Below are 11,582 nucleotides of genomic sequence, written 5' to 3'. Positions count from 1 at the left end.
CCAATCCTCTATTTAATAAGTCACCCAGAAGATTCCTGAGCCTGGGCCGTTGTGCCAGACTGAGGTCCTTTCCCAGCAAACTGCTCTCCTGGTCACACGTGGAAATTATGGGAATGCACCTGAGGACTATCAGGACATGAGCTGTTAGGCAAGAGCTAACAAGTGACTTGAGAGGGAGCTGAGATACTGGAGTGAAACATCTGAACCCTCAAATACTTGCTCAGTTGTTTCTTGATTTTGCTAGATAATTTTCTGCTTGACTGAGTTCCTCAAACATCTGAGGCCGTGCTCCTTTGCTTGCTCTGTAAGCGATCTTGGCTGAGTATTTTGGTGGTCACCTTCATATCTGTGCCCAGGCTACAGACAGGAGCTGAGTGTTTCTTTGTTGTTTTGTGATTCATTCTGAAAGCCTCACACAGACTATGCATGAAAGGGACTCATGGCTCCCTTTTTTTCAGAGATATGGTGGTCATGCAGTCTCTTGTATGCAGTAATTTATTAATTCAGTTAGTGCTAAAAAAAATCTGCAGTGAATCAAGTGAGCATCTACAGTCTTGAATATCTTACTGGAGTGGACGTAGATGTACAGCAGAAACACAAGCTGATAATAAAAGATATTGGATTATATCCAAGACAGATATAGGGTTTATTAGCTTGGATGTAATGCTGTACAATGGTTGTTTTTCTGACATTGAATTAGTTTCCACTGAGCAAATCCAGGTTCTTATGTGCTGTATTCGCTAGCCATTGTGGATGTCTGCGTGACTGTGCTGTAGAGATGCCTCATCTCTGTCTGGCCTCTGGCCTCATCTTCAAGGAGTACCAGTAAGGACTTGGGGGAAAAATGCAGGATGAAAGTCTACAGAAATGTTTAAATGGACACTATTGGACAAATGTTCTCTCCAGTAAGCTAAGAAAAGCTTCTGATTCAGGCCAAATCTGATATCTCTAGATGCTCCACTGCAGCTGTGTATTGCCAATTGGATAACATCCCTGTGTTACAAATCCTGCAGCCATATCTGTCCTCCAAAGGTCTTATCACCCTCTTTTCATATCAAAGTACTTGTACCAGGTACTTCTGAATATGATGAACTGAAACTTCTGTTTGGAAATAGCAGTCTATAACCATGCTAGGTGTTTTGTACTTTGGTTTAAGTTGCCAGGTTTCCTGTGACTCAGTCCATTCAAGTTTTGGCAATTTGAGGGTGAACAAGCACGCATGCACACACACACACATTTTCTTTGAGATATTATTAACAAGAATGTAGACGATTTATTGCAGCATTCCTGCTTGATTGGTAAACAAGTTTGTTCTGGCTATAGGCTTGAATCCCATCCAACTATTTTGTTTACAGAAATGATCTCCCAGCTTCTACTTAGGCAGTCATTTAACATTACTTTCCTTCAGCTATTGATATCTGTCATTGTATAAATGTCGCTGTGTTTTGACTCGTCTTCCTAAAATACAATACACTGCTCTACATCCATTCTATTAAATCAAGTGAGATTCATAAAAAGTGTGACCAGGTACTGAGATTTCTGGTCAGCTCTGTGGGGTATAAACAGGTACCTCCTCTCTCGTGATGGGGCCCGTGAAATGTTTGAAACCACAGGTCCAGAAGGCCTTGCAAAACCTTACTACTCCCTTCCTCTTGCTCCTGTGGTTGCACTGAGCCACTTTTACCATGAGAAAAGCCTGGGATGATATCCACCAGTAGAGTACAAGAACCAGTTGAACTTGCATGTGCTGAGTTACTGCAGAAAAACTACACTGTGATGTGACACCCACTTCACTGATATGGCCAGACTATGCCCTAGCTCTTCCCCACCTAAGCTCACAGATTTTCTTTCCAGAAAACCGGGGAACAAGGAGAGAGAATGGAGGATGTCTGGGTTTCATCCTAGACCTAAGTCATGAGCCTGGAGCATGCACCTCCACCTGTGAAATGCTGGGAAGTGATCCTGGGTTTCTGAGTTACTGCTGCTGTGTGTTGCCTGCTACAACATCTACTGAAAACATGCCTGGATTTTAAATGTAGTAGTCCAGGAAAATGCTGGTATCTTGCTTTGACTATATGAACTTGTCCCAGAGTGAAAAATGTGAAATATGGGTAGAGGAGGGTCACTTGGTACCAATACTGCAGGGCTTGTCTTTGTATTTTAAGCATATTACTTCCAGGAGTTCTCTGGCAATTAGGCAGTGGTTGAAGAACTTAAACTTTAGCCTTAAGCATCGAGGGAGGTAATAGGGCAACTACTTCACTCTTCAGAAGTTAGTCCCAGATGGCAGCCTCCCTCCCAGTCACCTGGGATAACTATGAGTACAGTGGCGATGTCGTCAGGGCATTAGAGACATCATTGCACCTTAGGATAATTGAGCTTGACCATAACAAAAGCCATGTGATTACCTTCGAGCTGGGCAGCTAATACACAGGGAAGAACTAGATGTATTTTAAAATAAAACAGTACAATGTTAAAGAAAAGCACATGACATTAAAAAAGATTGACTTAAAAATAAATCTCTCAAACTTCCATCGTCTGAAGTTTATTAAAGAAAATTGAATCGCACTGGAGTCCATACCTTGATCATCCTGCAGTAAATCAAATGTTAGCAACAAAGACTGAAGCTGACCATCTGTTTCATTTTGCCCAGTGCTTTGCTATCCCAGGCAATCATGTTATATATGCCACTTAACACACTGATCAAGCATCTCTTTAAAACTGACCACATAGCTTTCCAGAACCCTCTTGGTTCTGGAAAGAGGCTCTCCTGTGGCATCACTGCTCAGCAGCAGCCTACCAATTTCCAGTTTCCAATCCTGAGGAGTTTACTTGCCTTTGTTCTTGAACCAAATGTAGTCCCCTGGCTTATAGCAGCCGTCTAATTCCCTCCATGATCTCCAGTCCTCCACGGAGAAAAACTGTTCCTTCTTGCAGCCCTTCTCTGCACCTATTAAAGTTGGTTTTCATCTACATGAGCACAGCTGACTCAAATTGTGCAGAGTATTACTTCATTTACATTTATACATCGGTAGCTGCTGATTGAGACTAGGAAATATCAATCTGATATCTATCATAACTTTTATTCAAACTATTTATAGCAGTCACATTTATTTCTTATTATTACTTTGAAGTGAAAATGCTCAGTTTCAGATTTGACTGTAGTGTATTTACTGCAGGAGAAATAAATAATTCAGTTGATATTTCTAAAAATATAATTAGTTGATGAGTCAGAGAAGAATTTCATTTTCCCAAATGTTAAGGCTTGAAGATTGGGATTATCATGATCAGTGTGTCTGACCTGTGACTCTGTCATGTCTTAGGACTCTGCCTGGTAATTCTTGCGTCAGTTTGTAATTAAGCCGGAAGATTGTTCAGACCAGACTGAATAAAGGGCCCAAACCAAATTCTTGCAGTTTGCTGAATGTTAGGTCACACAACACAAGCAAAAGGTACACCCCACAGACAAGCCTGCATCTGGTGATTCATCATTTTCATTTAAAAATTTAAGCCAATTAACATTTACTAGTGGGCTAATTTCTGATAACTTGGTGCACATTTTTAGAACATCATACATAACTGTGAACCACTGTATGTGTGTGTGTGTGTATATACATATTTAAGGCAATGAAACATAATTCTATTTATGGGAATTCAAGTCTTACCAAGAACCTGTATCAGCCATGTGAAATGTGAAAATAGAAAAGGAGGCAGCTGGGATAAAATGAAAAGGCATAAACTAATCAAACTCCAGACTGCAATAAAAGCTGCCATGAAAGAAGAAACTGAAAAACAAAAATGAAAACCACATAGAGCAAAAGATCAATATTTTATTGACTAGAAAACAGACTGCTATGTACTTGTTAGTCAGTCATTATCCATATTGATTTTATGCCACTGCAGTTCAGCTCTGGCTTAGCTATGCACACATATTCTTTTTTTTCTTTACTCTTTTTTTCATTTTTCTACCTAAAGTAATGGTTGGCTTCAGTATGAATAAAGCCCACTCAAGTCAGCCAAATAACTATGCACTTAAGGTCAGAGTTGAAAGGAAAGTGTACGACTTAAAGATGTGTGAGATGAGGACTAAACCAGTGCTGAGCGGTACAGAATCTGCCATCCTTAGTATCACTGCACTGTTCACAACAGCCTAGTACAGACAGTGTAACATGAATCAGGCCATTGCAACATACAGTATGGAAGAAGTAAGAAGAGAAATGCTTGTAACGCAGCTCTAGTTGACCTTTAATAATAGACACTTGAGCGCTGAAGCTCAGCAAGCAGATATAACCTTCTCAAAGCCAGCTACCTAGAAAGTAATACCTTGTACTACAAGCGAGGACTACTTAGCTTGCAATGACAACATTACCAATTCTTGACATAATATTGGCAAATGCATGTGGCACATGGCAAAATGAATTGGGTATTGGTTCTGCAGAGCTTATAACCTGCTGTAGACAAGCAGGCATTTACGATGAAAGGGGTAGACTATGGATCAAAGACCTAGCAGGGTGGAAACGGTGAGGCCTTTAACAGTGTTTTGATTGCTGGGAAGTGGGCTCTGAGGGGAGGAAAGTACAAGGTTAAAGGGACAAGTATGAGTTGGCTCTTGTCTCTACTAATAAGAAAATATATTTTATGTGTGTATTTGAAGGTCTAGTGAAGACAATGGAGACAGAGTCTTAAAGTATATTAGCTATGGGAAAATGTACATCAGCACTATCCAATCTTGGGCAATCCTTACCTGTTACAGTAGCTCAAAATATGAGTTTATTTATGTTCTAAAGCAGTTACACCTGAAAAATTAAGTACAGTTAACTGATTTTGGGAAAGGACCTGTCACTCAGATTTTTTGATAACTAAAGGCTACGTTTCTGAGGAGAGGAAAATGACATTTTTCCCTTCATCTGGAATGGGCCTCTCTGTCTCAGTAGCCCTCTGTATAAAAGTATCCCCTCCTCCCACTTTCTGCCTGCTTTGGCAGCAGCTTTTTTTCCCAAAGCATGGAGGAAGTTGATATTTACAAGTTGTTCTCATTAATGTTATGATCCAATAGAAAAATGCACATGCCCAGCTTTCCACACCAAGGTCTGCATCTGTGAAGCAGTGCTAATGCCTCATCGTTAGTCATATGCAATATAGACTTTTCACAATCCTCCTTGGTTCATGGGAGATGAAAAGTAAATTTTTAAGCTTCTAACAGCAGAGTGCAGTGTGTTACAAGGAGAACCATATTGTAGTTAGATTTAAAATATATACGAATCTTTTCTGCGTTATTTTCTTAGCCAGTATGGGGCTGTATAAATATTTTTACAAGCAGTTGAGAACTATGATAGAATTAAACTGCTGTTGCAAAGTTACTTGAATGACTAAATAACTGGTATACCTTTTAGATTATTTTCTTACTGCAGAGTAATGAAGTACATGGTTACAGAGAGAGAATAATGCAGCTGTACAGCTCTCTACAGAACTATGAAGCAGAGCCACATTCATGACAAAGGACATCATCCTGCCGAGTGAGGAATCCTTGGCCCACCAGCGAGACAGAGCATTTTGCGCAGTTAAAGCATTCCCCATGCCATTGGCGCTCTTCAAATGAGATAAATTTGGCACCTCCGAGAGCTGAAAGAGATTATGAGAAAGAAGATGTGAATCCAGTATTTCCTGACATGGTTCAGAAATGCAACAGATTGTTTTCTGATGTGTGATCAGGTTGTTATTCATATAGCAAATAAACAAATGAACAAAACCCCATAGTCTGAAATATCCTTTGTTGGCTGAATTGAAAAAAACCTTAAAATTAAATACAGTGAGAAATATTTTAAGCAAAGCCACAAGTCACTTGCTTGTTTTCATATCCCATTATGAACTCTGAACAGAATAGGTTTATCAGAATGTCAATTCAGGTTTGCTGATCTTCCCAAAACTCTCATGAAAAGTATTTGTAATGTGTTGATACATATAGTTTCTGTACAACACTGAGTAAAATTTGATTATTTCCACCTAAGTTTCTTCAAGATAGAGTCTTTTGGAAATCACCAGATCATGGAGTTCCTAGCATGAGTATGTGAAATAAAACATTGGTGGTGTTTTTATTTATTTATTTATTTATTTATTTATTTAAAACCATGCCCATTTGACTGGGTAGTCATCATTTTATTTCTCCACTTACGTACACAGCACGCATCTGTAACAATCAGTGCTCTTCAACAGTTGAGTCCACACATAATAGAATTACAATGCAGAACACCAGCAAATGCTCTCAGAAAACTTCAGCTATCATAGACTAATGACCTATATGTCTAATTATAAATAATCTAAGTACATAAGGATGTATGCAATAGAGCTTTGTTGCATTTGGCAAGCTTTCTAATTTGACAGGTGTGCCTAACCAGCAGGCAGTTAATTGTGTCCAATTTGATCATATTTGCACTTAAAATCAAAGCTGAATAAATTACAGACTCGAGGGACTTGTGTGCACTGTCCCGGGAAGAGCCAAAAAGTGCCTTTTCATATATTCTTAGGGATGAATTTTAGTGCAAAAAGCACTAACTCAAACAATGGAGGAACTCCTTTCGGCACATAAAACAGCTCCTCAGCAATCAGGGAACACGCGTGATCAGTATGTCCTAGTAAGACACGTTACATGTGACGGAGAGAGGATCTCTCTCGTAGTTAACTCCCTCGGTCTTTCATTATGATGGGAATGTTTTTAATGTTGTTTTCTAAAGTAAAGGTCTGATTTGAGAGAAGGCTGATGGTTCATCGGTGTCTAGAAGATCTTCTAGAAGATCAGACTCACCTGTAATAGGTTTCTTGCAAGCAGCACACTTCTTAGCGTACAATTTGCTGTAACAGTCTACACAGTATGGATATTCATCTTTGGAAACAAACCTTTGTCCAGACAGCTGTGTTTTACACCCAGCACACACAAAGCATTCTTTATGCCAAGGCTGGTCATGGTAGGTCACTCCCCCAGAAGTTATTACCTAATGTATTGACAAAAAGGACAGAGCAATGAAACAAAGGTGTGAATCTTGAAGGATTATCCAGTCCTTCATAAGTCCTTCCACTTGTTTTCACTCTTCCTATATGCACAAGAGAAGAGAGTGTGGTCACGTCAACTGTTTTTCATCTGGAATATCAACTTGACTAACTGCAGTTGAGCTGAACATGCCACTGGTTGGTTATTCTCTGTTTTCTATCATAGGATAACCTCATGGTTTGTAATAAACAGGTTAGCTTGTTATGAAATTCTTCTGTTACACATGCAGATAAAGGCTTAGCATCAGGCATGCTCTCAGAAGAGCGGTTCTCAGTGATGGAGAGTGAATGAGAGAACCAATGCTGAGATTATGGCTAATCTTCAACTGGAACTGGCATTTTTCTGTCTCACAACTGAAACAGTATTTTAAGTAGGAAGAAAGAGACAGTAAAGAAGCAGAAGTGAGACAGAAAGGAGATCTACACTGCCAAAAGAAGAAAAAAATAGTGTTTATCAGTGTCATCAAACTTCTCGTTCCTGCAACTCACTCACAGCTCTCTACTGCTTATTTCTGAAGAGGAAAATTTCCAGTTGCTCTATGGCTTCCATATGTGTGGTAAAGAGCTGGTTTCACAGAAGTTGTGAGAGACTGTACAGAGAAATTTCTGTAGAGATAAAGATGAGCTGTAAGATAGTGTTTCTACTGTCAAGTCACATGCACGACAGTGAATGAATGAATGAATGAATGAATATAGTTGGAACATGCGGAGAAAAAGTTGGAGAAACCTAATTAAGTAAAAATAGTGGCACCATCAAATTTCCCTGGGGAATGCAGTTTCAGGGAAATACAGAGTAATACTAGATGGTCAGGCAATAAAACAATTTAAATAGTTCCCGATCCCCTTAGCATTCCAGTATTGGGTTACTTCTAAATCTCATTTGCTTTTCCATTAAAATCTCAAAATCTCTGGCACAAAATTCAAGACTTCAGATTGGCAATTTAATCTCTTTGGGCTCAATTCTTATTTATGGGAACTGATGCGAGTTGAAGTAGTAAAATTGTTTTAGCTATTATGTAGGGGGACTCATTGTATTCCTAGAATTTTTAAGAAGCAAATCCTGATTATTTCACATATGTGCTGCTAACCTCAATTCCTCTAATAAACATAGAGCAGAATTACTATATTTGCCATGTGGTCATTTAATGAAAATTAAAGGCTAGATGAAGACACATGGGAATATATAAAAGTACTTTCTAAAGTCTAACTACTGAAGAAAAAAACAGGCAGGAGATTTTTCTTAAATTAAAAACTTTTCTTAGAGGTAGAGGTTTACAGATAAACATTAAATAATTTAGAAATTATAAGTTATTTGATGAAGTGAAAATAAAAATTCCTTCCAGAGTGATACAGGTACTAAATAATAAGTTAAATTCTGCCATAAAAAGCAGCTTAATACATTTCCCTAAAGAACAGTATTACACTAGAATAGTGTGATACTTTGAGTATTTTCATCAATCAGAGACAATTTTAAAACATGAGAAACTGAGGGAGGGATGAACTGATTTATTTGTATTTGGGGAAAAAAACCCAACTCATTTGAAATCAGGCTTTCTGTTACCCACAGGGGAAGCATAATGTATTGCAACAGTAGGACTCTTGACTAGTATTGTCACAAGTGCATATTACTTAATCTGAATATTGCCTGATACATTTCAAGACAAAAAGAGGCAGGACTGTGAATGCTTTGCTTAGCTTAGGTGGCTTATTATGCATATGAATATATCTGAAAAATGTTGGAAAGGGAGGCATGTTTATCAATGCAGAATCAGATATTACCAGGAAAGAAGGGTTTTACATAATTTTCAGTGAAATTTCAACCTTTGTTAAAAAGTGCAAACAAAAGAGTCCCAAAGTGTTTGTTTTGGTCAATAAATTTGTTTCAAATATAATAAGGCTTATATTAATGTTAACTAGAAGGGGACAGCAGACACTGTTGCATTTAGCTTTCAGCGTCCAATACCAATAACAATACCAATGCTTTTACTCTTAGTTCACCAGACATTTTATATAATCCAGCCCCTTTCCCCATGAGCAATATTGCCTCATTAGGGCAATTTTTCCATTGTACATTTAATTACCTTTTTGCAAGAGTAGCAATGGTGAGCAAATTGCTTCTCAAAACAGGGTACACAGTAATTCTCATTGTCTTTGGTGATCAACGGTTTCATTCCCAATGGCTGCCGGCAATACTGGCAAACGAAACAGGATTCATGCCAGGAGCTTCCCTTAAATTCCATTTTACGGGAACCTGCAAAACCCCAAAGTGAACAATCCTCCCAGATATAGCCTTGTAACATAAGTTTTAAAAACCGGGAAGACTCTTGTTTTTAATCTTCTATCTCAATATTGTATTACCCAAGAAAGCACTTGTCCTCAATTTAATAGAGTTTCTAAGTATGTACTTGAAATTTCAAGAACACATTCAGCACCATACGATCACCTGGCAAAAGATGTGCTAAGTTGCCTAAGCTGTGATTTTTAGAGTCTGTCCTTACATGAATCTTTTAGGGTTACTTCTCTGTGATACACTTCAGTTGCTCAGAGTTTCTCTCAGGCCAGCCAAACTCAGTGATGATGTTCAGGTACACAGCACTTTTATAAATTAAAGATTAATTTGTTGGATGTTTAGTACATCTATTAATGTCCTGTCTTTTGTCTTCCTTAAACTAAGGCTCCTTCACTTATAAATGCATTATTTATCTTATTCAGCTTAAGCTGGCAATATTTTCTAAAGTAAATACCTTTTCTGTGATAAAGCACACTGCACTGCCTCTTATAGCTCATCACCTCCTTCCTAGATCAACAGTTCTTTTTATCATGTTTGACTAGATGCTTTCGCTGCAGTGCAAGGGCAGATGCAATCCCAAAAGAAAATCACTCAGTTAAATGTCTGCCAGAGGGGTTTCACAGCTCTTAGCTCTGTGTACAGGTGCCCTGTACACCTTAATGTAGATGTGTAAGTCTAAGATACGCACATATATCTGAGAACAACTTTTCCAGTGACTCTCCACCATAACTTCCTCCCCTGCTGGTAGCATCAGACAGCAAAGAGAGGTGCCAGGTGCTTTACCATCCTTTCCACACGAAGAAAATTGCTAATATAACTGATTAATCCCACAATACCTGTTTCCTGGACTGTGGGGCTAGTAGAGAGAGAAACTACTGGTTGTATTTCAACGTAAAAGGTTTGCAGCTTCTTCCCAGTGGTCAGAAGGCTGACTTCACTGTCTTTGCCTACTGGGTCTTTTCAACACAGAGCTAGCAAGCTGATGACAAAGAAGTTAACGATTTTGAAACTGGTTGGCATCCCCATGCCACTTTGGTTCTCTATTTGCACTGTAACTCCTACCCTTGGCACTTGCTGCAAGGATTTAGTCTCCTAGACTCTGGGGTAAAATCTGCAAGGTGGATATACACCAGAGGATAATAATGCAAACTCTACTATATTGTGGTGCTATTCTCATCACAGCTAGTAAGGTGTGCCTATTAGACAACATTTTTTAAACTAAGTCAAATCTAAACAGTATGTCATCCTTAAACTGAACACAACTATATTGCTACAACATTTATTTCCACTAATACAGCTCTTACCTGTAATGAAAAGGAAATAAACTGTGAAAGTGCATAATTGCATCAATGCTACTATTGAGAAGGATCACAGTTCAGCAGGAGAGCACCTGAAGAGCAGCACAAAGGAATTCCAGCCACTCCAGCCAGTAAGTCAGCTTCATTGGAGGCCCAACTTAAATGCCTCTATGCAAACGCACATAGCATGGGGAATAAACAAGAGGAGTTAGAGACATGTGCACGCCTGCAGGGCTATGACCTTATTGGCATTACGGAGAAGTGGCAGGATGGCTCCTATGACTGGAGTGTTGGAATGGAAGGATATAAGCTCTTTAGGAAGGACAGGCAGGGGAGACGAGGAGGGTGTGTCACCCTCTATGTCAATGACCAGCTGGAGTGCATGGAGCTCTGCCTGGGGATGAATGAGATGCTGACCAAGAGCTTATGGGTCAGGATTAAAGAGAGGACAGGGACAGGTGACATCATAGTGGGGGTCTGCTATAGGCCACCTGACCAGGAAGACCAAGCAGATGAGGCCATCTATAGACAGATAGGAGCAGCCTCATGTTCACAAGCCCTGGTCCTCATGGGGGACTTCAGCCACCCCAATATCTGTTGGAAGAACAACACAGCAGAGCATAAGAAATCTGGGAGGTTCCTGGAATGCATTGACGATAACTTCCTTCTCCAAGTGACAGAGGAGCCAATGAGGAGCGGTGCTATGCTGGACCTTGTTCTCGCCAATAAGGAGGGGTTGGTGGGGAATGTGAAGCTCAAGGGCAGCCTTGGCTGCAGTGACCATGAAATGGTGGAGTTCAAGATCCTCAGGGCACTGAGAAGGGCGCACAGCCCTGGACTTCCGGAGAGCAGACTTTGGCCTCTTCAGGTACTTGGTAGAGTACCACGGGATAAAGCCCTGGAGGGAAGAGGGGCCCAGGAAAGCTGGTTAATATTCAAGGATCACCTCC

The 11,582-nt window shown here is 39.7% G+C and overlaps 1 protein-coding gene across 1 annotated transcript in view; it reads right to left on the bottom strand.

Moving 5' to 3' along the window:
• Window positions 1-3,872: 3,872 nt before the first annotated feature.
• Window positions 3,873-11,582, bottom strand: part of FHL5 (four and a half LIM domains 5) — a 30,541-nt gene continuing 22,831 nt past the window's right edge. The window contains exons 5-7 of the mRNA XM_072857857.1: window positions 9,126-9,295; window positions 6,803-6,989; window positions 3,873-5,622 (exon numbers count right to left, since the gene is read on the bottom strand). Of these exons, the coding sequence (XP_072713958.1) occupies window positions 5,471-5,622; window positions 6,803-6,989; window positions 9,126-9,295 (509 nt within the window). The 3' untranslated portion in view covers window positions 3,873-5,470. The remainder of the gene's footprint in view (window positions 5,623-6,802; window positions 6,990-9,125; window positions 9,296-11,582) is intronic.

This window comes from Ciconia boyciana, chromosome 3, assembly GCF_034638445.1.
Source record: "Ciconia boyciana chromosome 3, ASM3463844v1, whole genome shotgun sequence".
Classification (NCBI taxonomy): domain Eukaryota; kingdom Metazoa; phylum Chordata; class Aves; order Ciconiiformes; family Ciconiidae; genus Ciconia; species Ciconia boyciana.
This window is presented reverse-complemented; position numbering and strand designations above follow the sequence as displayed.